Source organism: Lytechinus pictus, chromosome 1, assembly GCF_037042905.1.
Source record: "Lytechinus pictus isolate F3 Inbred chromosome 1, Lp3.0, whole genome shotgun sequence".
NCBI classification, from domain to species: Eukaryota; Metazoa; Echinodermata; class Echinoidea; order Temnopleuroida; family Toxopneustidae; genus Lytechinus; species Lytechinus pictus.
The window spans coordinates 40,369,241-40,396,612 of NC_087245.1; the positions used below are offsets into that span (position 1 = coordinate 40,369,241).

Genomic DNA, 27,372 nt, shown 5'->3' on the forward strand with positions numbered 1-27,372 from the left:
TGTTTTAGCCCAATAACTGATAACTCCATGCAAAAAACACATTATTTTCAAAAACATCTCCCACGCAGAATTAATCAAACTTATCAATTATAGACCCTTACTTTTATTTTGACTGTCATTTCAACAAAAAAAAAGAACGATATTAGAACATAAATAAAAATTAGTACATCTTTGCAATTTATAAGTTGTTACTTTTTCAGCTCCCTAGCCTCTCTCTATACCAATAAAATCCATTTCTTCTTTCTCACTTTTGCGTAAGACATTAGTCAATTTTCTATCAAATATGTTACATTATGGTCATCATTGGCCCAAATAATCGTATTTGTCGACATTACCATATAGGCCTAAAGTTATTTTTCTTTCTATTCATTCAAACAAATCATTTTTCTTCCATTTTCATAAATATATTTTTTCAATATATAAATAAAATAACATCATTTGTCATTAAATAGTTTATATGACACCTAGATAGATCCTTGGCATTTGATTGGTTGATTGATGTCGATCATTCGGATCATTTTACAATCACGTCATCGACCGTGCAATTTAGGATCCATTCATCATGCAATTTTGGATCCATACGATTTTGTCCATTGCATGCGGGTATTGTACGCGACATCCGCGACAATCAACAGACCGAGCTCGTACTGCATGATCATATTTTGCATCGAAACTGATAAATTTCCTGTGAAAAATAATCTAGTTTTAAGTGTCATATAAACCAATTAATGAATGTTCATTCGTGCAATGGACAGAGTACTTCATTCAGTGAAAGATGAAATGAAACGATCCATTCAACTCGGCTACGCCTCGTTGAATTGATCTTTTCATCTTTCACCTCCATTGCACTCATAAACATTCATTATTTTGTATAATATACGGATAACAGATTTGTCAACAGAAAGCAGCGTAATACCCTGAAAGCACGGCTTGTAGCGGGATACACCAGTATCTAACACAAATACAATACAAGAAGAAACACAATAAGAGAAGGGAAAAGGATTAAGAAAGGGGTCAGAGAAGAAAGAGAAGGGAAGGAATCAAGATAGAAGTAGGCGGGAAATATATTCTTTGTATAGGCCTACTAATTTCACTCTATACTTTAAAGAATCTAAGATCTCTTGCATCAATCAATAACTTTTAAAAAAATAATGAACAAAAATGCCTTACTGATTTTCAATCAAGTGCTTGGTACATTATTTTTGTTACACATACAAACGGATAGAAGTAATTTCGCACATAATTCAAATAAAAAAATGAGGTTGACACAGATTTTTCAAACCCAATAAACACAAAATTTCAGCAGAGATTTGTTGATAAAATTCACAACTTTATTGATTATGAAAGTATGCAGAAAAATACAATTCCTATTTTTTGTGAAACAATCATTATTATCATGTAAATCTAGTGAAAGCTATATCAAAATATCAAAGTTCTACATTATTTGTATTTCATAAGTCTATGCAGTGTATATATACATTTTTCATTGTGTGTGGTATTATATTATCCTAGACAAATTACAGGAATAATGGCAAGGAAACAAATTTGCAGTATGCCCTATTATAAACCATATTAACTTTTTATTATAATCTGAATTACCCTACTAAGAAGGATTTTGTATGTACACATGGATAGATACAGGTATGTGGGATGTAGATCAAGCCAATAGGCTACAGCTCATTATTCAAAATATTTGTTACTCATGTTTGAATAATCTATAGGTTTAATCTTCATCCGGTTAGTTTTTCCGAAAATGAAATATAGTTCAAAATGTATTCAAAATCTATTCCAAATGTTGGTTAATCCGAAAAACAAAACAAGGTTTGCTGTTCTGAAGATTCAATGGTCCAAAACCCCCCCCCCCCAAAAAAAAAAAAATTTCATGTAATTCATTAGTTAAGTTCATTCTATCGACTCGATCAAGCTTACTTGATCAAACCTTTGGAATACAGAAACTTATTTGATTGCAAGTAATACAAAGATGCTGAATGGGAAGTGAAAAGTTAGGGAGATTTCATTTAGTAAAAATTGAATTTTATCTGGATATACATAAATTTCATCCAAATTCAAGATAAATTCTTGACATGATCCCACATAAAAAAAAAAAACCTTCTCACTTTAAAATACTTAATTATTTACCAAAAATATATCAAAGTAGTAGATGCTTGGTTGATATGGTATCTTCCTGTATTTCATTTTAAATTACACCAATACATTGTACAGAAAAATATAATTCACACAATTTCTACACTTTTATAGTTAAAAATAAAGTATATATATTATTCATTTGTTTGCAAATCTGATTTACTCACTTGAACCACTCAAATCCTTCAATTATTCTACTATATTTATAGATTTTTCTAAAAAAAAAGAGAAGTTTATGAATTATCAAAAGTATCCAGTTCTAATAATTCTCACATCATGACTTATGTCATCATAATATGCTCGTTAGTAGATAGCTAACTGATACCAATACGGCAAACGACATTGTCTCCAAAGTTGCCATAATAATCTAACAATTGTAAAATTGAAATAATTCTTAATAACCATCGTCAAAGCATTTATTTTCCTACTTCTTAGTAATCTAATAAATGATATCTTAGAACATGTATGATTGTATAAGAGTGACAAATTACTTACCATTGATAATATACAAAGTAAAAACATATTGTAAAATCATTAATTCATATTACTTATCATAAACAAGCCATCTAATTGCACCAATTCCTATGGCCAAACTATTACATTGCTATCATATATTTTAATGAGATTATTCAGACATACTTACCTAAAATCATATTGTAACACTAATAATTAGCACTGTAATATTATACATACCCACATACACAAGGTTAAGTATAACTGGCACATAATTTTTCTCATGTGCCCTACCAATGCATCAGCCAATACACTGTAAAAACGCTGTTCAAATATTTAAGTATGTTATCTTAAGACCGTCACTCTAACAACTATTGTTTAAACTTCAAACAAGTAGTTCAAAGTTTTAAACAAGTAGTTCATACTTTAAATAAAGTTGTTTTAAAAGTTTATTACAAATTGTGTGGTATTTTGTAGTCTGTTCAAACTTTTAAACAAGTAGTTCAACTTTAAACAAGTTGTTTAAAAGGTTTAAACAAGTGTATAAAAGTTTACACATAAGTAAATAGGTTGATGGGCTTAAAGAACATGCTCAAAATTTTAAACAGCGTTTTTACAGTGTACTAATTTACCATGAAATATCTTTGTAAGGCAAATAATAATAATAATAATATTCCGCATTTATATAGCGCTTAATACATCGGAACGACGTCTCTAAGCGCTTTACAGATATATTATTACCCCGGTTATCGGATCCTTGCATGCCCGCATACAATGTATGCACCTTCTCCACTCCCTGGGGAGCATTCCAACAAGAGTTCCAAGACTCAATTGCTAGGCATACTACATAGGCTTTCGCATCCTACCGGGTACCCATTTAACACCTGGGTGGAGAGTGGCAAATTGTGGATTGACGCCTTGCCAAAGGACGCTAGGCCATGGTGGGATTCGAACACACGACCCTCTGATTACAAGGCGAGAGTCAGAATCGCTACACCACAGCGCTTCCACGCAAACAAGATAGGGATGCTAGACATTAATAGAAATTCATTTACTTTCCCAATAGTAAAACAAAATTAATATAAAGGAATATACTTAGGATACTACTATACATGGGGCAGAGGTAATATGAATGGCAGTACAGCTGCTGAAAGACAATTTAAATATGGCCAAATGCTTTCATGGTAACACAAAGAAATTGGTTTCATGTTAAAAAGATTAGCTACCTTACAATTAATATCCGTGCAAGGATATTGTAAAGATGGTTTTAAACAGTTTTTAAGTATTAAGAAATTATCAAAACACACTATCCTGGTGGAACATACTTATGCAATATTGTATAATAAAGCCACAATTGTAAAATATTTTTCAGTTTTTTGTAAAATGAGCACATATATAAAAAAAATTACAGAAAACCAATTCTTGAATGTTTTAAGAGGTGTACAATTGCCCATATAAGAGATACTTTATAAATGGTGTGTATAAATAAATCAATACCTTGTATCTACTTGTGACTGCCATTCAAATACCAAATTTATCAATAACTCATTTACCATGCATTTACCGATTCCTGAATAGACAGACCTTTAAGTATATCCATTTATTTCTTAAATACTTTTCTTTCAATGAAACCAATTCTCTGGCTAATAATAGTGTTGGTGCTATGACCACTAGGAAAGTTCATTCATAAAAATTGTAACAAGATGTATAAATTATGGCACAGATCAGAGCCTACATGTACAGCATGCCGGAAGTCACCTTGCAGGGAACATTGTTACTGCTTTCTAAAAGAAACATGTAAATACATTCAGAGGATTTTTAATATTTAAGATAAAGCAAAAAAACCAACATTTCAATCTTTAGGATACTCTGAATTCACACACAAGGCATTTTTTTCATGATGTTCTCTAATTATTGTTGTTAAATTAAGAGGTTTTCTCCTCAAGGAGATTTGCAAATCACACACATATGGAAATAGGACTTGAATTAAATGACAGTATATGCTCTGTTGGAGAACACTAGCTTGCAATAAAATTAATCATAAGTTTGGTGAGACCTAGTATTTGTCATCTAATAGCTAAAGTAAGCATAATTTGCTAATATTGGAGAACACTACCTTGCAATAAAATTAATCATAAGTTTGGTGAGACCTGGTAATTTTTTGTCTAGTAGCTACATGTAAGTAAGCCTAATTCTCACAGTTTATAGTATTTGTCAGGATACTGTCAGATATGACGTTGAGCTTTTGTGTAGTATGTCAATGGAAGAGATTTATATTTCCCGTCCAATTGGCCAGCAAATACAAGTTTAGCCGTGAAATATGCCAAACCGTCTAAAGCCTTCAAAATAAATAGAGAAGGCTACTACAGACAGCTAATCACTGTTATCATTACAATAAATATTTTACAATACATTGACAAATACATGTAGGGTAATAAAGGAAACGTAAGGAAACTGAGATGTTCTATTATTCGTAAAAGAGCAGTTTTCACAAAACCATCCGACAAGAGCAAAAGTAAACAACATTTACTACAAACGTGGAAAAAAACATACCTTAAAAAGAATGGCTGCATCACTTTAAATTACAAACATGCATATGATTCGAAAAATAAGCTTCTACCAACCTAACCATATGATTTTATCAATAAAGCCGCCCTGGAATAGGCATCTAATATGAGAATAAAATGTACAAAGGAAAGGATCACCAGGGACCTGAGAAGCGGGGGTGCTGGGGGTGCTGAAGCACCCCCAGAAATTATCCTGGGGGTGCTGCGTGTATTATTTTCCATAGGCAGCACCCCCACGAAATCAGGTTCCCCCTGTATTTTTAAAAATATGTTATAATGTACACAATTATCACATCAGACAATCGCAAATCATTTACATAGTCTTTCACATATTCCAATAACATCCCTCCTATATAACGCGACTCAATCAAGCTCCAGCAAGGCAGCACTCCGATACAGACGTAGTCGCGCGCAATACGTGATACACACTGGGGTTTAATCGAATCAAGTGATATAAATCAAATTTCACAGTCTTTTTCGCCCTGCCCCATGGCCCTACGGGCTGGGAAGCGGGGGTTCTGGGGGTAAATTCACCCTCTTTCAGATCGGAATATCAAATGTTTTCTGCTCGCGCTTTGCGCTTGCATAAATTGATTTTTATCATTAAAAAATGTATTTAGAATGCCCAGATACTAGGTCCAACTCTAAACACGCGCACGCATATTTAATAGGTGGGCTGATGCTGTCACATCCCCACTATCCTAGCTGTTCCTTGTGGAATCAAAATTGTTTCATTTTTTTCATACCAGAATGAATTATATGTCTCCCTTATAATGAAATAAGTTGCAGCAAAGAATATCTAATGGAATAAATCAGTTGTCAATTCAGCTGTTTTGGTTCTTGAAAGGAAAATATTGAATAAACATAATTTTATATAATAAAATACAAAAGAACAAATGGGGAATAATGCTAATCTTTAAAATGTAATAACTGTGATTCCTTGTCTGATTTTGATAAAATCTTTATTCTTATGTTCGTCTGAGTTTTCTTTATCTGTTTAAACCATTTTACATTCAGTGTGGAGTTTCAGAACAGAATATCAACAATTATCTGCTCGCGCTTCGCGCTCACATTAATAATTTAAGAATATATCCAATTACCCATCATTTTCTTGATTTACAAAACATGAATAGAATGTCCCGTTTTCAGGTCTGAAATCTCAATTTTGTTTCCGCTCGCGCTTTACGCTCGCATCAATTGTATAGTTATATACCTATCCTGTTCATGATTAGAAAAGTGCATAAGAATGATGTCTCGTTTTTAGGTTTGAAATCTCATTTTTATTTCCGCTCGCATCAATTGTATAGTTTTATACCTATCCTTATCATGATTAGAAAAGTACTTAGAATCTCTCGTTTTTTGGTCTTAAATCTTAATTTTGTTTCCGCTCGCGCTTCGCGCTCGCATCAATTGTAAATACACCTATCCTGCTCATAATTAAAAAAAACGTGCTTAGAATGTCCAGTATTTAGATCGGAATGTCAAATTTTTCACCTCGCGCTTCGCGCTTGCATTATTTGATTGTTGATATATGTATCGTCTTCATGGGTAACTGCAAAACAGTCCTTATAACACGTCCCTTTCCATCAGGCAAGAGCGTATTTAAAAAATATCTGCTCACGCTCACAATTATTATTTGTTACATACGCATCTTTGACCACAAACATTGCTCAAAATGTTCAATTTTCAGGGCAAAATACATGAAATTTCCACAAAAAATAGGTCGCGCTTTGCGCTCGAATTATCTAATTATATATTTATGTTCTTTTATAAGAAGAAGAAAGCCAAGAAGTGACTGTCATATGTATGTATATTTATATATATATATATATATATATATATGTGTGTGTGTGTGTGTGTGTAAGTATGTTAAACTCAATTGTATCTGTCGCCCCCCCCCCCCACCTCTGAGGAGAGATTTCAGCACCCCCACTGAAAAAATCATTCCCAGGTCCCTGAGGATCACTTCAAATTATTAACATGAACATGTCTTTCTTATGAATGCCGACCCAGGCAACAGTGAATGACAATTAAAAAAAAAAATCCAGAAATCTTGACAAACCTGATATAAAAGGATTGCACATTATTAGTCATGGGCAGCACATATGTCTCTGTAACCTTGTTATAATACAAAAATAAGAGAATATGGGGGGTGTTCACAACTCACAAGTATAAAATGCATCACCCCATTGGTCAAATCATGTGCACTGACATTCGAGCAAGACTTGGGGCCCGTCTTACAAAGAGTTGCGATTGATTTGATCAGTCACATCTATGGAAAGCCAGCAAATCAACATATAAAATGCATGTTTGTTCAAAAAAAATTCTAGGTATAAATGTATATCCATAAATTAATTAATTTCTTGACAATTTGGTGAGTTCTCCTTTGTTTACAACAGACATTTTGCAAATTTCCTGTAGAAAAATTATGACACTGTTGGATTTCCATAGCAGACCATCCATAGTTGCAATCGATCGGATCAATCGCAACCCTTTGTAAGACGGGGCCCTGGAGTAATCATCATCAAGAAATGCTTGGTCAACACTTTAGGGGGTATGTCAGATCAGATTAGGCATCGGAGTGAAAAAAAAACTGGATTTGTCCCAACGAATTGGGGCAGTTTCAGACATTACATCTACAGGGTGCAAATATAATGCATGTTACTTACATGTAGGTAACATCATTAATGATTCTATCATTTTAAATGAATGATCCTGCTGCTTTATGTGAGTCAATTTACATGACAGAGCAGTAGCCTTGGTAACAAGCATGAATTTAGCACCTTGTGAAAACAGTGTACATTCATTGTTGGACTCTTTCTCAATAAACATCCAACATTGGCGGTAATGAATTTGAGAAATCCGCATGAACTGACCATGGATACAGAACTAACTTTGTGAAATCAGGCCAAATTGGGCAGTCAAGGGGTTGTTGAATGAGCTATAAGAATATAGACTTGATTAAAGTATTCATTGTAATCCTCAAGATTGTCATCGTCATCTTCATTTGTTACTCGAGCTTTGGAAACCGACATGAATCCTTGGAACGACGTCCATTGATGAGGAGGCAAAGTGGTCAGTGCCATCATTATCGTTACCTTCAACAGAAGTATCATCATCATCATCATCATAAGTATCATTATCATCATCATCATAAGTATCATTATCATCATCATCATCAGTATCATTATCATCATCATCATCATCATATTCCTCCTCTTCATCCTCACAATCACCATCATCTTTAGTCTTTGTTCCTCATCATCTCATCCTTGTAAGAGAAAGACTAATAGCATCCTGTCATGTCATTAATGATACAAACAAATTCTTACCAGACTAATACCCCCCCCCCCCTCCTCCCCCTCTTAATCAATTCTGCCAGAGGTGGATTTGAAGCAGCTGGTCACACGGTGGAGTTACTAGTACCAAAACTTGTCTTTCTAGTGAAGGATAGACACCCTTTTAGAGCAGTTTACTAACATGTAAACCTCCTCCTCTTTGCATCTTCCCCTCTCATTATCACAGTTAGAGATGGCCTTGAAGCGGCCAGACTTTACTTACAAATAAGAATACCGACCCCTTCTTTGGTAGCGTCAGAAATAATCTTCCTCCTCCTCCTTATAATCAATCATCCCTGTAAGAGGGCTTGAAGCGGCCAGTCGCACTGTCGTCTTACTAGTAAGGATACTAAATGCATCATCAACAGTCTTCTCAAAAATGATAAAACTCCTATTCCTTCTCCTCTGTATCATCAGCATCTATCTAATGCTGACATGCAATGACCTGGATACCCGCTGGGCTGCGGTGAGAGGCGGTATGAATGCCGGAGTCTCGATGTGAATCTCGTCCCCGTGCGTCATGTCGTAGCGGCTCATCGGAAGCAGGTCCTGATGGAGGAGGTTCAACTCGGTCTCTCCTGTGTGAGGGCACTTGGAATGATGGTACATGCGTATAACCCTAGACAAGACAAACATTGGAATATATTTCATTGAGAGGTGTACTTTTCTCAATCTCTCACATGCAGTAATACTCACCACTCCATTTTCACTCCTCTTTAATTATTTTTCATTTAAGTTCTTTTCATTCAACCCATCTGCCTAACCACATTTTGATCTCTAAAGCTTATCTAGGTGTATCTCTATGGATTAATAGCTGAATTTTCCCCCACTACCGCTAACATGACATCCCAATTTGATGTTTTCTAAATTGCAAATTATGTGTTCTCCAATGACAGGTACAAAAAAGATTAAGCAGTGGTCAACGGTTAAAATCTCAGAGAAACGTGTTTTGATTATACACGCACATTACAGATTGCAGATAAAGCCAGGCATTGTAAACACTGCAAACAGGTTTTATCACGTTTTCCAACGATGCAAGGCTTTGTCTCGTTCGATTTTGCTTCAACTTCCACGATGTTCACAATATTTATCGAAAATCAAACTTTTGCACATAAAAAATTGTGTTTCCTGTGGAATTCCATTAATTCAGATCAGAGTTCCTTCTCCCATATCATGATATTTCTTTACTGTAATCTGTTTTAGCTACAGGAAACTGGAGGATACATGGTAATATACAATAAGACAGAGACTAACGTTTTTGGTTTGTCGAGCAGCTTCGCACAGTATTTCCTGAGTTCAGAGACATTCTGTACCACATGGATGGTTGCCTGGTGGATGCATCTACCGCTGTAGACGAAGGACAGGTGCGCATGCTCCTGATATCCTCTACTAATATCAATCTCTGTGATAGGCTTGAGTGCACCTGGAAAAGGACAGAGAGGAAATTGTTTTTAACCCTTCGCGCATGATGTTGCAATCTTGCACATTCGTACAATTTAATTCCACAATCGTAATAATTAAGTTTCTCCCCTACCTTCAAATTAGATAAGCTAATAAAAGGCAATAGTTTTTGGATAACATCTATATAATGATAATAAGTATCAATGGTGCAATATGGAAATCTTGAATTAAAGAAAATAACTTGGAAACAATTGTCATTATTATTCCCCAAAAATTAATTCAGCGTAAAAAAGAGTTAAGGTCAAGTCCACTCCAACAAAAAGTGGATTCAAATAGAGAAAATTCAATATCAATCTCTGTGATAGGCTTGAGTGCACCTTGAAAATGAAAGATAAGAAATTGTTTCTTAAAGGTCAAGTCCACTCCAACAAAGAGTGGGTTTAGATAAGAGGAGAAAATTCAAATAAGCAAAAGCCAACAATTTCATCCAAATCAATGTAAAATAAGAAAGTTATGATTCTGCTATTTAGATAATTTCAGCCAATCACGTCATCACCTATTTGTTGAGCTGCGCTGTCGCAGCACAGGCAACATGCACGTAAAAGAGGAGGTGCCTTTGAGATGCAGTGTATCGTGAATGTTGCAATGTGTGTGCTGGCATGCGATGTGACTGCACTGAGATGCGATTGGCAATGTATTGCAATTGGATCTTTATAGTGCAATCACACCATATAGGGTGCGCGGGGCTTTACAAAGAGTTGTGATTGATCCGTTCACTCTCAACTATGGAAGTCCAACAATGTCACGATTCTTTAAACAGGGGGTGTTTCACAAAGATTTAAGTATGACTTAAAGTCGCACTTAAATGCCTAGTTGCGTGCGGTATAAAAGACATCATCTCATTGATCAGATCATGCCAAGAGGATGCGCATGTATTGATCAAATAAGTTCGCACGTTCAATGTCTTATACGCGTTGGCATTTAAGTACGACTTGAAGTCATACTTAAATCTTTGAGAAACACTCCCCAGGAAAAGAAGGTAAAGGACAAGTTCACCCCAGAAAAATATTGTCCAGATAAATCGGGGTGTTCACATTGTTAAAGGACAAGTCCACCCCCCAATAAGGTTGATTTGAATAAATAGAGAAAAATCGAACAATCATAACACTGAAAATTTCATCAAAATCGGATGTTAAATAAGAAAGTTATAAAATCTTAGTTATGCTTATTTTTCACAAAACAGTGATATGCACAACTCAGTGACATGTAAATGAGACAGTCAATGATGCCCCTCACTCACTATTTCTGTTGTTTATTATTGTTTGAATTATACAATATTATTTCATTTTTTTTACAGATTTGACAATAAGGACCGACTTGATTGAACCATATAGTATTAAATAATGCTAATTCCACATGTTCATGGAGGAATTAATTGTTGTTTCACTTGACAGTGAGGAGAAAATTATATTTCATTTAATAAAATACAAAAGAAATAGAGTGGATGATGTCATCAGTCTCCTAATTTGCATACTGACCAAGACGTGTATATTTTTTGTGAATTAAGTGAACATTTAAAATGTCATATAACTTTCTTATTTTACATCCAATATTGATGGCATTTTTAGTGTTATGCTTGTTTTCTCATTTCATTAAAATCAACCTTATTGGGGGGTGGACTTGTCCTTTAACAATGTGAACACCCCGATTTATCAGGACAATAATGCTTAATCACACATCGTATTCTCAATAACTTTGCACCGACTTCTGAATTATAAATATTGGAGTTGCTGGCTTTCCATAGTTAAGAATGATTGGATCAATCACAACTCTTTGTGAAATGGGAGCGAGATCCTTGCTGAAAGATGAATGAAATGACCATCAATGTGAACTCACCGTGTCTGTTCACCAGATCCTCAATCCATGAAGGGGGCTCGGGATGTTCATCGAAATGACGAATGAAGAAACGTTCACTCTTCTCTCTCTCCTCTTCCTTTATCTCACTCCCATTGAGGATCTTAATATTGGGTAGGCTGTCGACAGAATTAAAAAAAGTTGAATTCAATTCCAAATTACATAAAATTTGGGAAAAATTGGTGGTTAATCAATTCTATTTTATTATGCAACTCGTGATATCCTGACAATGTATGCTAAAAAAGCTTTGTCTGATCGGTTGAATTATTAGAACAAATATCCTCTACACAAGGGTTGATTGTAATAAGAGAAAATGTGAGTAAATTACACTGTCCCGACCAGGAATTGAACCCGGGAAACTGGCCTGCATGACCAACTATGCTCTACCAACTGAGCTATCTAGGCTCCTGTTGAGTCAACATAGCATTCCCACACTGGCCAGTCTCTTGCAGTTTGTTACTTGGTGCAGTCGGGTTCATCATACAATTTCCCCCAAAGCTGGCCAAATCCATGCCTACAGATTTCTTTGGTAGACAAATACATGTAGTCCTCCTAAAATATAATTGCGTAAAGATCATAATTACCCCTAATAATACATGTAATAAAGTTCTTGGGGTTATATCATAAACTTAATAAAAACTTGCATCAGAGAGATATCCATTGTAAACGAAATGTAGCAAAATTCTTGGTCATGTCCTAGGAAATTCAGAACAACATGTACAAGAACCCTGGTATATATTCAAAGGAAGAAACTATCAAAATGTTACAAGCAACAAACCATTTATGCCATCAACATGACAAAATTAAGGAACTCCATTTTACTGAGCAATTTAAAAACATATTCAAACTTTTTGTACATCCAGCTCCCATTTCATTATCTTCCATTTTCACTTAACTTTGTGAACTACTCAAGCCATGATACTCTGAAAGCATTGACCTTTTTGTATTAAGCACAAAGCAGAGACAAATCATTTCAGGTAGGTCCAGCATGTAGATGGTCAGATATACATAATGTCTGCTATTGCTTTGTTTTATAAAGAAAAACATTCTTGTGGAACTCACCTAGCAACTAGCAGCTTTCGTCTTTCATCCGAAGCAAGATTCTTAAGGAAAGGCACACCCTAGTGAGAAAGAGAAAGTAAATTCATACAAATTCAGTGATGGGGCTGGTGTTGGAAGTACATTTCATATTGCCTTTCCTAGCACCACCCGAGGTGAATTGATCATATTGGCATTAGTTATATGTAGGTCTGCCACTATGCTACAGCAACTTCGAAGAGCGCCATCTCGAGACCTAAAGTAACTCTTAGGGACCCTGCATCCTTATCCAGAATGCAATATTTTGATATGCAGCCTTGATACACTATAATGATGAATGATTTCCTTCTAATCTTCATAACATTCATACCACAATATTTGCCAAATTTCTCAATGCTTCCGGGCATTCCTATTTTTTCAATGGAGATCAAATGACCATGATATTTCTTAAAACCAAAATTATAAATATATTTCTGATTGCTGACGAAAGTGTATTAATACAAAGGCCTACCAAAGGCCATTCACTGTTTTCTGAGCCCAGTGCCCCTCTATAGTCGTCTTAATTGGTTGAAGTACTACTGAAACCTGTGATGTCTTTGACAAGATAACTCACCTTAACCCGAAGAGATTCCAAGCAGGGGAATGCCCTGATAGACTCCACATCAGACCACTGATCCACCTTGGTATTTGTCACACACAGTACTTTCAGGTTTGGAAACCAGGTAAAAGGACATATAGATGGCATCTCCTCCTCTATTTCCTCCACTGTTTCCACCATCTCCACTACCTCCTCCTCTTCATGGCCGATGGCTTCATCGGCGTCCCAAGCAATTTCAAAGTAGGCAAACTTATCAGTGTTGATATCAGCAAGCACTTCGTCATTGCGGTTATCGCTCTCTGGGACAGTACCGGAAGCATCCAGGGGCTTCTTCTCAGAAAGTTTCCTCCTCTTGTCTTCAGACTTTGGGGACAACAGAGGGACTGGTTTAGCACCGTGTTCACTGATACCCGGTAGCACTTGATGGACGGCCTTCTCTGCGACGAGCGGGTTGTCCTGTCTCATCGCTCCGTAGCCAGAATCACCGCAAGGATCGCCGTCTTCGGAACCCTGGCTGGAGAGTCTCTCCTTGGGGATGCGTCTTGGTGTGTTTGGCTGGCAGTCCTCCATGCCACTGTCGTACGACGGATCGGAAACCCTGTGGGACGGACTGCAGGATGGATCGTCCTGGCTTGTTTGGGTGGACATGGTGGAGGCATCTTCGATGAGTTTGTCCAGAATCTCGGTCACCACATCACAAATGACGGGATCGGGTCGGTTATCTGAGCATACATCCATTTTATTATTTACATCCTGTACAAAGTGCACCACATATATATCAATATAATACAATGGAATGGCAAGTTTGACCAATAAAACATAAATTCAGCATAATAAGTTGTAGTCCAAATACATGTTTCACACCATTCTGAATTCTACTAACTTCTTTCAATTTATAAACATTAACTTTAAGATAAATTCCAGTTGTGGGAACGATCTCAAAATTACTTTTTACAGAATTTAATATAATGATCGCCAAAGTGTCTGTTTGTATGAATAAAAAATATGTGCCAAAGGATTCTGGAAGAAATTGTGTAATTGCTGAGAAATAAGCACGGATTCGGTCACTTCCGTCGGGTCTTTATTCCAGCAATAATAATACACTGTCCCACGTGTGCCTATCTGTGTTGGCGATCTTCAGTGTGATCGTTTTTTAGCAAGATATTATGATTTCACAAAGTTCAGTTTATGTGACTGTACCAGATTTAGATCCATGATGATATATCAATACTTTACCTTGGTTTTAGAGACTTTCTCACGAAATCAGTGTTTTACTGCAACTACGTTCATTTAGCTTTAAAGTAACTAATAATCTAGTTATTTACTTATAGAGCAAAATGTCAACTTGTAGGCTTAATGTACATCATCAAATCTGTTACCATTGGCATTACACTTTTTATCAGGCAGTACATGCATATACATTTGGTGGGTTACCTAAAGCAAACTCACCTCTCCATCCTCCTTGCCTGGTATAGCAACGACATAATGGATGTTGGACAGTGGATTCTCTGATAACATCAAGGTGTGAAGAGCAGGCAGTAGAGACAGTGGAATGACCTGCTCCCAACTGTAGAACAGGATGTCAGGTATAATCAATTAGTATCTCATTTAGAGGTACATGTAATTTTAGTGGGTTTTAATTACAACATACATTTAGTCTGTCTGATCAGGGGTCCATTGCAGAAAGAGTTGCGTTTAAACGCAAGTAAAAAAAATCAATCGCAAGTCCCAAATGCGCGCTGTTGATTGGTTGAAAATCAAGTTGCGATTGATATTTAGAGTTGCGATTGATTGCAACTCTTTCTGCAACGGACCCATGGGGCATATTGCATATATTGCACATATTGCATATATGCAACAGAGATGCCAACCTAAAGGGATGGTTGTCAGGAATATTTACCATATTTGTCAGGAACAAATGGGAGTTTCTCAGGAACATCCCGCGAAGTAGCATCGTTTATACGCTCAACCACCCAATCGCCATTGACATTGTGCATGCATGAACCGCGGCTTGCACTCCGCACTTCACTGTGTATTCAGCAGCAGCGCGCGGAGGCGCTTGCAATAGAAATCTCTGTAGAGAAACTCTCGTTGGTTTACCGTTGGCCACACACACGCTGCATGCACGATACATGTATACACAATACACGCATATACATGCACAATACACAATACACGCACATATACACATGCACAGCAAAGCAATACACAATACACATGTATTGTAGTTGTTTTTTCCGTAACCTTTTTATTGTTGCCGTAACACCGTAATTGGAGGAATAAAATCGGAACAAATACGGCGAATCCGTAACGGTTGGCATCTCTGTATGCAATAGCAAGGGCCGTCTCATAAAGACTTACACCTATATGGTTACTTTGCCATTATTGTAACTACCAAAGAAACCTTGATTGTGATTAGCTGCTGAGCCCTGTTACCATGGTAGCTACCATAAGGGCAAGGTTACCATACATGAAGTAGTAACTTTATGAAATGGGCCAATTTGGATTCCACAAAGTGCCAAAGTCTGACGAATTCCGCATAGGTACATGTATAAGATATCACCCCATACTGCACTATCTGTTGAATAATGATCATTAAAGATAATAATTATATTGGATGGATTTCCTTCATGAGATACCAGAAATATTCCACTCCATTCCACAAATCCCACAGAATTGATCTAATCTCACTTCATATTGATCATTTTCAGGCCTGCCAACATTCAAAAATGAAAAAAAAGGAGTCCTAATCACGCGGCGCGAATTTTTCTGCTCCATGTCAGGTATGTCTCCCTCACTTTTCTCTAAAGATAGATATGTAGCATTCTCATATTCAAACATCGAGAAATTACAAGTGTTGAAATATTATATTACTCATACACTTATATACACACACCGATACCCCACAACACAAATGCATACATGTATATGGGCTGACTTATTTTTTATCTTAAATAAATGGAAAAACAGAGTGCTCCTCTTTTTGGTTGATAAATAATAATAAAAACATTGTAACGCCTGGAAAAAAGGGAATAGTTGGCAGGCCTGTATCTTTAGTAGCAGAATGCCTGAACTGCAGCCTTTGCACGGGTCCCCAAAGAAAGCACGAGGGTTCTCACCTTGTGTAGTTATTATCTGTGAGATGGAGGACTTCCAACTTTCCGAAACATTCTCTGAGACATTCTGCAGAAGCTTGGATGTCGGTATAGCCTATATATAAAAGAAAATTCAAATCAAATGACAGAATACTCTTTACTGCTTGCATGGACAACAAATGAAATAATGGGAAATATCTTTAGATTCATAAATGAAATAGCTCTAGATAATATAGAACATTAAGTCACAGACTTTCTGCCATTGTTTACATATCTGGGGAATTACGCCACTTCCTGGCCAGAGGGATTGACAATGTGGGTAAAATTTGTGGCCAGATAGAGTTGTATTAGTTCAGTGACAGAACGGTTACCACTGTGTGCTGCTAATGCATCCACAATGAGCGTGTCCCTTATACTAGTGGTTTGCACTGGGGTTCAGATGTGTAGTGAGATTCATATGCACCGTCAACGTTACTAAACCAAGTTCAGCCATGTAGGCCAACTATGCTCTCTGTGTTCAATTCATACACCATATGTATGGTACCTGTGGCCCGTTTCATCAAGCTGTTCGTAAGTTACGAATGACTTTACGCACGACTGGTGACCATTTCTTGTTCTAAATGATATTCCTATATATAACTGATATGGTGCCTGAGAACAGGTTCCAGTCCTGCGTAAAGTTGTGCGTAACTTTACGAACAGCTTTATGAAACACCACCAAGAAGGTATCTACAAACTCTCATCAAGGCATCAATTTCCACATTGAAGTCTCACAAAATACACTGTACATGTATGAAGCAAGATTTTCTGCTCATCACAGAGATGGTAGCAAGAACCAAAAATATTTGCCAAGGGCCAGTATCACAGCGCTTAGTGCTTCATTATAGGAATTATTATTTTTTTTTTATTACATTAATAGCAGAACTGTTCACTGGAATAATACAAATCTTTAAAATTCAATAACTTTGGTATTTGTTGTCCGATTTTGATCAAATTTTCTGCATTTTGCTCTGTGAATTTTACTCTACTTATTGAGACATAAATATCATAAGCACAGAGCATCCCTTTGTTAACCGTTATGTGCAATCAAAAATAAAAATCAACTCTACAATCGATCACTAAACTCTGCGATACCGGCCCCAGGGTTTATACCCGTAGGAATTAAATCACTCACCGTTCTGACTGGCGTGCAGCTCCCGAAGCCGTGGAAGACATCGGCATATCAGGAGGATCTCACCCCAGGACACACCCGTGTTGTTGAGCACCAAGTTTTCTATACCAAACCGCACACCAGAGAGGTTGGCAAGGGATTTCTGTAGTGGTTCAAGAAAAGGAACAGATGAAACTGATAATAATAATAATACTCAACATTTATAACACGCTTTTCCCACATGGCCCAAAGCGCTCACAATTTCAGTTAACTTATTTATACAAACAAAAAATCAGAATAACATATTAAATGAAGGCTGTTGCCTAGAACAAAAGAGTTTTAAGGGACTTCTTTAAGGACTCAATCGTTGGGGATTGTCTTATTGTGAGAGGGAATTTGTTCCATTCCATTGAGGATGCAACGGTGAATGTTCTATCTCCGGTCTGTTTTCTTTTAGTTGGATATGTTAATTTAAGTGGGTCTTCAGAGGATCTAGTTCTGCTACCTGGGACATAAATTTCTAAACAATCAGACAAGTATTTTGGGGCTGATTTTAAACTGATCTTTAAATAGCCATGTATGACATGCAAAACCATGTGCAACCATAAAAAATCTGTATCTGATTTGGAGCCAATTCTGAGTTACTTGAGAAGAATGTATATGTATATTGTTGGATTTTTCTCTTTTTTATTCAAATCAACTTTCAGTTGGGATAGCCTTGCACTTAAACAACTTTTTTGTCACATTTTTCTTACCCTATATAATGTCACATAAATATATATATGAAGTACATTTACTTTCCAAGCACCAATTGTTGTAGTAAAGGTTTTTTTTTTTCTCCTGATGTTGGTAATTTCGATAACCTTTTCACTGTATGCATGTACATCACCCGATTATAAAAAACAACCCTTTTTACGAGTATTTGTGGACAAGCACGGTTGTCACCTCTCAATGACCACCCCCCCCCCCCCGCCCCGGAGAAGATGCAGTATTCATTCACCTTTGGATCTTGTATCCGATTCCCACTAAGGTTCACGAACTGAAGCTTGTCCAGAGACCGGAGTATACTGATGACTTCATCCCAGCAGCCAATCAGATTGTTCGATATATCCAGGTCTGTCACATTTGGACAAAGGGAGGCTAGTCCATCTGAGGAGATACCGGCATGAGTGATACTGTTCATTGATAATACCTGACGGACAAGAAAAAGGAGGCAAATGTTCAATAATATTAATAATAATAATGATAATAATAATAATAATAATAATTATTAAAAAAATAATAATCATAATAATAATAATAATTATAATAGAATGATGATAATAATGATAATAATAATGAATAATAATAATAATAAACAATGATAATAATAATTATAATAATAAGTATAATAATTCAAATTCAAATTCAAATTCATTTATTTCACTTCCATCAAACAAAAACAAATTGTATACCATATATAAAACATAAATATTTGTATCCGTTGCAAACAAAATTAATTATACATATGTAGTGAAAAAAAAACACTTAGACGATTTGGGCAACACATTGTAGGTTTTAAATATATATACTATTTTTCAATAGAAATTAAATTAAGATGGAAATGGAGGGACCCACTAAAAAGCAATGCTTGTACAATGTGGGCCCCTCAAGAAATAGATAACACAACAAATAACAAAATAACAAAGTATAAATACAGATAATCAAATGAGAAAAGAATGAATAAATGAGAGGGAAATACTCACAAAATAAATACAAAGTAATAAAAAATATACAGTTTGGTGAAGGACAAAACAACCCGTCCTAAAAATATCTACCCTTCCCACCCCCCCCCAGAAAAACTTGAGAAGAAAAAAAAAGGGAAAAAAGGGGGAGAATGCCCTGAGAAGATGGATGGGTGCTGCTGTACGTAGATAGAACACATGCCGTCGTGGACTCAAGCAAACTGGATTCAATGATGTGTATAAGAGGAGAAAAAATATATAAAATAACCTGGAAAGAATATAATGCACGAAAAATGTGATTGATGCCGTTAAACAAATAACCGGTAGGAAGGCGGATAAGCGGACTGGAGAGGAGAAAATATAATAATAATAATAACATAATAATAATAATGGTAATAGTAATATTAATAAAAAAATAACATTAATATTAATAATAATAATAATATAACTGATTTGATGCATATTGCTGCAACATATTTTATCAAGGGAGACATACATGTATCATTCGCCCTTATATGGAAAAATGAAATTATGATTTCATGTAAAAAAATTAAAGTGTGGATGAGACATCATCAGCCCACCTAATGAATATTCATGATGACATACATATATATATATATATATAAACTCTTGACATATTGCTTCTGTTATAATCCTTGGAAAAAATGTTAGTGCAAATAAACAAATAAAATGTAACATCAATGATTCACATGAAAATGCAGGAACTATATGATCATATATGTCAAGACATGTTTTGTGATTTATAAGTACAGTGACTATGAAAATAATATTGATTAATTATTTATTTATTATTATTATCATTACTATTATCCTATACTTAAATAAATAATTGGCAAAGATGTCTTCAATCCAGGCCACAATGACTATCAAAAGGCTTTAATTAAATCAAAGTTGGCATACTGGATTGTTGAGACATACTGTACTTAATCATATTTTCAATCAATCAGCAGAACAAATGGGAAAATATAACTCCAATATTTCCCACTTGGTTTAACTTGTTGCTCGTTCAGTTGCTCAAAGCATTTTCTTTTATAGTCTCAATATTTCAAAGTGACTCCTTTAAAAAAATGAGAAGAAAGTAGTACAAGGGCACATTGCAAAATGTAGTTTGTGTGAGATGAAGCAAATAAAAAATGCAAGAAACCACAAAGAGCAACATTACTCCGACCTTCTCACAGAAAAAAAATAAAGCTTGTGAACTGAGGAAATGGTTAATTAGTCAGAGTATTAAGTATGTGCACCATCATATTTACGGATAGTGCATCCACAAAAATACATGGATGGAACTTTACGTTGAGTCTTTTCAATATTTTAAAGAGGAATATTTTTTAACATGAAATATGCTTTTAATATTTTCAAAAACTAATTTATGGTACAAAATATTCAACAAAATAGAAATAAGAATTGTTTGAAAAATTGGATGGTGATTTCATCTTGACTTCCATTCATTGTAATAGTATGCTGGAATTACTACCTCATTTTCATTTGAAAAACGTTTTTTGTTTTTCTTAAGTTAATGAGGTTTTTTTATTACATTTTATTACATCTAGTATAATTCACATATTTGTTCTTTCATTCGTTGGTTTGTTCATTCATTCATTCATTCACTCATTCGTTCATTCATTCATTCATCTATTCATAGAACTTTATTACTTTTGCTAATTTATTTCCTTTTATTGATCTATAGATTCTTTTATTCATTTATTTAGATTTTTTTATTCATCAATTTCAATTCCTTTCATTCTTCCTTCCATTCATATTCTTTGTTAAATCATAAAATGATTTTTATCTATTTCATCATTTCATTCCATGGGGAAGTGTTTTTCTTGATGTACATTTCTTTTACAGGGAAGGTCCAGGCTGGAGATATTTATATCTCAATAAATAGAGTAAAAGTCACAAAGCAAAATGCTGAAAATTTGATCAAAATCGGATAACAAATAAAGAAGTTATTGAATTTTAAAGATATTTGCATTATTCCGGTGAAACAGTTCTAGGCATGTCTTTATAAATATTAATTCGGTGGGCTGATGATGTCATATCCCAAATTGTTCTTTTGTATTTTATTATATGAAATTAGGTTTATTCAAAAAAATTTCTACCAAGAACTAAAACAATTGGGTTGACAACTGAATAGTGCTTTAGTTATTTATTGCCGCAACTTATTTCATCATAATGAAGACACACCATTTACACATGTATTAAAATATGAAACATTTATGATTTCATCATATTCATGTAATAACATTAGAAAGAGGAGAGTGGGGATGTGACATCATCAGCACACCTTATGAATATTCACGACGATGTGCATGTAACTGATACATGTAAATTGATAAATTTTAAAATTCAATAACTTCGTTATTTGTTATCCGATTTTGATGAAATTTTCAGCAACCATCCCTTTAATAATCTATTGGAAATTTTTTTAATGAAATCATACAAACAAATTTGAATTAAATCTCAACTTTGTCACTTATAAAGCCTCATTCATTTTATAGACTTCACTGGATTCAGTTGTATGAAATGTGATCCACATGTAATTTGTTAGGCAGGGAAGTACATGTAGACCAGCTGGCCCTCTAGTCAATACTAGGCCATTACATAACAGTTTATTTATCTACTTTATTGCTGGGATCTGATCTGGCAAGCAGATAAGCTACATAAAGTCTGCATAAAGTCTGCTGTAGAATAGCAGCTTGAGACAAGATTTAATGACTTTATCTTTCATGCATGATAAGATTTTTCAAAGTCCATTTCAGTTTAACAAACAAAAGAATCACAATTAAATGCCCATAGAATATGAATTTTCAGTAAAGACACTCCTAACCGTGCATATGCATGCTTTAGTATTGTTGTATTCTACCAGTACAATTGTCTCTGCTTGTTTATAGACCATGCATGACCTTCAAGTACAAAAACAATGAACTCGCTGGCCTGCGAACCTGATCACTTGTTTGCTTTCTGAAGGGTGCAATCAACATACACACATGCAATACCACTGAATCCATTCACACCTACCAGATTTGGAAAAAAAAGACATTAACTAATTAATCAAACTGAAATATCAAAAGCATCCATAATATCCCTGTAGCCTCCTGTTGGAACATTGTACCCACAATCTAGAGGGTACCAGTTGAATTATGAGAACATTCACAGGGTATTTGCAGTGTGAAAGCAAGTTACAAAAGCTATTAAATTGAGACAAGAGCTACACTGTACATATCAAGGAATAAAAAACTCTTGTTTCAATCATAAACGGGGAGAATTTCATCCAATTTAATTAGATCTGAATGCACAAAATTTGCTATTTTGAAGCTTGAATTAGTTTTTGTAATTTAAGGTATTTTTCTGAGTTGGGCAGGTGTGAGTACGGCTTTAGGGACACACCATTAGATACCCAGGGGGGGGGGGGGGGGGGGGGCTGGAAGTTTGGGTTGATGCAATTTTTTTCTTCTTCTTTGAGTAAATTTTGTGTTTTTCATAATCCATTGTCATTGAGACTTTTTTTTTTCCGTATCAGATGATGTCAGTGGACCAAGTTTTTTTTTTTTTTTTTTTTTTTTTGGGGGGAACTTCCAACCCCCCCCCACCCCACCCCTGGATATCTAATGGTGCATTCCTTAGTCAAGCCAGACTGTTAGTCTGCAAGGCCAGACTCCTATTTGACACTTTAACCAACTTCAGAATCTGCATTATGCACTATGTAAATTGTGAAAACCAAGGGGGTCTGTACCTGCAGACTATCCAACTCTAATGAAGCCGATCTGATTAATTTTATCAACAAATGTAATAGATAATCCCAGGTCTCTGACTGTAACCCTGTTCATTCATGCTTTATAGTTACAGTAGGTTGCTGTTTTTATCATTTCCTGGTCTGACCGAAAACTTAAGTCATATCCTTCCCTGTCATTTGTGCCACGTCAGGAGCAAGAGAAAAAAAAATACACAATAACAAAATAAAATGCATCTAGAGTAGTGATTAGTTACTATTCACTTCTTCATTCAAACTGTATCCCAGAAAAAAAATGGAAACAGGAATTATCAGTTACGGTAGTTTTTTTCCAAACATAGTCAAATACATGTAATTTTAATACCTTTTGACTTTGAGAAATGGAAAACGGGGAAGGGGGTTACAAAAACATCTAACTTTAGTTACATCAAACCAACAAGAGTAGCTCTAGCTTGATTACAGTATTTACACCCAAAAAAATACTAGGGCTTTGAAGCTTTTATAGCTTGGCCACCAGAATAGCCAGAGAGAAAATCTTTCTAATTTTTGTATTTTTGGAAAGATATTTTTTCTTCTAATTAATAGTTGCAATGTACATGATTTTATTCTGATGATCTGATTGATACTCAGGCATTCAATCATCAGACAATTACATAAAACCACATTAGAATTTCCAGTCAACAGAACAATTGGTTCAAAAGAGAATATGGGGCAGCTACATGTACTCGTATGAAAATGTTTCCAAATTTTGCAAACCACAATTATTTGATAAATTTTCATTAAACTTTCAATAATCACTTTTCCAACTCCCTGGTCCAAGTAGTTTATCTGTAAATGTAAATGTACATCATGGTTTCTCTGTCAAATCAGGGTCAAATTAACCCATTTTACAAGTATAGCCTGAGAAAAAAAACATTTATCAAGAAATTTGGGGTAGCTTAAATATCTCATCTCTCTGCACAACATTGCATGGATATTGTGAAACTTGAGAGAAGATAAATTGCGATTTAAATGTTTCTACAGTATACAAGTAGGTCTGAGTAAATTAACAAAATGTCTTTCAGAATACAGTGGCTCGTATTCTGAAGTCGGGTTTAACTAATACATACATGTATACCATGGTCTAACTCTGTGTTAGAAATACTTAGAATAATGGAAAAGCAAGAAAAATGTCAACATTTTGTCTACCTTATACATGTATCCTCAATGCATGCATTTATGCCTTATGCTTTTTTAATTGCAAAGCAACACAAGACAAATAAATCATAGTTTATTATACAAACAGAAAAACACTGGAAATTTTTACTGGTATACTTTCAATTATTTTGATCAGACTTATTTCCAATATTTTCATTTCATTATTAATATCATAGTTTATTTAGAAAGTAATAACATGTATTTTACATGTTTCTAACAATAATTATGATTACTATTACATGTACAGTACTTACTGTAAGTAAATTAATAATGACCAATATCAAATATTATAAGACAAAGTGTGAGAACTTTTGCAATGAGACATGTTTCCATTCCCCCCCCCTCGATTGCTTTCACATTTCTAGAATGTCATCATATACATGAAGTAATATATAGCATCCTAGACTGAAAAATCCTTCTGCTTCAGAGGTGTTTTTTAACAGTTTTCTGATTTTTTTTTTCATTGTTCTCCATGAAGCCAGACACAGTCTCAGCAGAGCATACATGTACTTGACCAAAATAGACTAGTTTTTTTTCAGTCCATAGAGAACCATGAAAGCACATATTTACAGTCCTTTGTATCTGGCTCGGCTCTGCTTCTGATAACTTCTTTTTCATGAGGCCTACCTGGCTAGCTATAGGGAATCATGACACATGTATCACATTCTACAGTACATCTATTGAATAGTGTGTTAAAATTTTAAAAAGGGAATCAACCAAAAAATGCACTAGAATCAATTCAATTAGAATTCAATGTGGGGACATAGACCCTTGTCTGGGCTTCAGATTAATATTTGATAAAAACAAATGAAACGTATAACTCAGTTGAATTGAAGTTTTCTTTTATTATTCAAACTTGCGCTTCAATTAGGAAATTTGGCTTTAAATAAAAAGTACTTAACACAAACTCAATCTAAAGTTTGATTTGGTCATGCATGAACATTAGTGGTTCTACGTAGGCCTATGTGTTGTTTGACTACAATAACTTCCAACATAGATCAGAGCTTTTTCTTTTGAATAATTTGTATATGCGGATTGAACTTGATGGAGGCAGTTATAATGTCTCATACAAAGTCAATTCTAATAATGGGTAAGATCCCCCTAGTCTGCGCAGTGCCCCCTGCGCGAGAAGATACGCAACGACCACAAACTTCACACATATTACAGACATTAATTTAAAAATCTGACTCAAAGTCAAGAATTGCATTCATGTGACGGCCTCAAAATGCAGCCTTTCTCATCATCAGAATGGTAAGACTTTAAGTGAATGGGTGCGCAGACATATAGCCTACAATGTACAATGATGTAGGCCACCATTTTTTTGTTCAATCAGAAAATGACTGGCCAAGGTCATTTTTTTCAAATTTTTATGAGATATTTGACACACTAACTCATACTTTAACTCTATGATTAAAGGAACATTAACTTAGTCATGTTAGTTAGAATCTAACTTAGGGGGTGTTGCAAGAAACTTGCAATTGATTGCAAGTCAATTTCAGCTCCCCAAATCGATTGAAATTCATGCATTTCTCTGAAAGTTTACAATTGATTGATGGTCTCTTTCTTGCATCAATTATAAATTGATTTGCTTTAGCTAAAATTGTTTTATCACTTGCAATTCTGCATCTTAGATTCTAACGTTAGATTAGACATGTTATAATTTTTAGTCTAACGTACCTACACGGCTAGACAGGAATAACCGTCGTTTCTGGGGATTTATTCAACAATTTCTGACATTTTACTATAATCCCCATTTATGTATTGGTGAGTGAGCCAACGCAGTTCAGCGGAACAACCAAAATACAAAGACTGAAGCTTTTGGTCTACTACACGGCTACAGTGTGTCTTAAAGTGATCATTTCACTTTGTTCTGATTTAAAAAATTCTCATTTTGGTTCTTGAAAATGGGCTTAACATTAGGCTTATAGTGTAAAAATACCATCCCAAAAGTTTCAAAGTATTATATCCACAGGATCAATTTTAAAACCTTAAAGATGTAAACCAAAGTTTGAAAATAATTGGGAGTTGGTTTCAATGACTATGTGTATACAGTGAACCTGTACCTGTGCACCACAACACACGAACTCTAGATGAACACAGCATGGCCTACATACAGTGTGTACTAGGTATATAGCGCCTAAACAGATTATCAACTGAAATTGTTTGTGAAATATTAAAGAACTTTGCAGACATGCAAATTTTAATCTAGGGTCGATTCATTTAATGAAATAGTAAGTTAGACATACCGTAAGTCATAAGTATACGTATGATAACTATGATTATGAAAGCTCTTTTGTTTACCATACTGGTCAGATAGCCAAGCTCCGCCTCCCCTTCACCCCCGCTGTTCTTCCGCGGACGGTTCGTGAAGACAAAGCTCACAACAAAATTCGACGCGTCCTCTTCATCTTCGCAATATTTTGCTTTGAGAGCCTCCACGAATGATTTCGGCATTGTCCCTGTTTCATTTACTGACTACTCGAACCCAAACACACTTCCTACAAATCTAAAGAAATCTCATCAGCTCAGATCAGCTGTCCATTTGCCAGTCTGGGTCTTGTTTTCGCCTGAAGAATGTTTGATTGTTATTGTGCAATTTGATATATCTTATAAATATTAATGATGTCATTGGGTTATTGTCATGATGTAAACATGAGATGGCGTTCTTCATTTTCAGCAACTCGGGACATCGACAGTTCTATGTTCGCGGCACTCTGATCTGTGCAGGGGCGGATCCAGCTTTCGCCAAGGGGGGGGGGGGCAAAAAAATTACACTGATATTTCCCCGATCGGCTGCTCAAAGTTTATTTTTTGTTAGTTTATTTGAAGGGATAGTCCTAACAGTCACTTTTAGCTATATTCTTATAAAAGAACATAAATATATTGTAATCTCATAAGCCCTAATCTGGTGCGAGCGCGAAGCGCGAGCTGAAATTTTTGGAAATTTCATGTATTTTGTCCTGAAAATTGAACATACTGAGCAATGTTTGTGATCCTG

At 35.2% G+C, this 27,372-nt stretch overlaps 1 protein-coding gene across 1 annotated transcript; it reads right to left on the reverse strand.

Annotated features, from left to right (window-relative positions):
* Window positions 1-8,369: 8,369 nt before the first annotated feature.
* LOC129267193 (tubulin-specific chaperone cofactor E-like protein) lies at window positions 8,370-26,968 on the reverse strand. The gene is made up of 10 exons (XM_064102938.1): window positions 26,676-26,968; window positions 18,700-18,891; window positions 17,724-17,862; window positions 16,574-16,664; window positions 14,904-15,021; window positions 13,470-14,207; window positions 12,881-12,939; window positions 11,801-11,937; window positions 9,758-9,926; window positions 8,370-9,122 (listed from the first exon to the last, which is right to left on the reverse strand). Exons 1-10 carry the CDS (start codon window positions 26,826-26,828, stop codon window positions 8,924-8,926), a joined length of 1,995 nt encoding a protein of 664 aa, XP_063959008.1. The 5' UTR covers window positions 26,829-26,968; the 3' UTR covers window positions 8,370-8,923.
* Between the last annotated feature and the right edge of the window lie 404 nt (window positions 26,969-27,372).

Bases quoted from the DNA above. Each gene is read 5' to 3' on its own strand.
- LOC129267193 (XM_064102938.1), bottom strand. From the start codon at position 26,828: ATGCCGAAATCATTCGTGGAGGCTCTCAAAGCAAAATATTGCGAAGAT. The intron at 15,022-16,573 runs GTGAGAACCCTC...CCTGTTCTACAG, and splicing joins ACAGATAATAACTACACAAG to TTGGGAGCAGGTCATTCCAC. The intron at 11,938-12,880 runs GTGAGTTCCACA...TTCTGTCGACAG, and splicing joins CGAAAGCTGCTAGTTGCTAG to CCTACCCAATATTAAGATCC.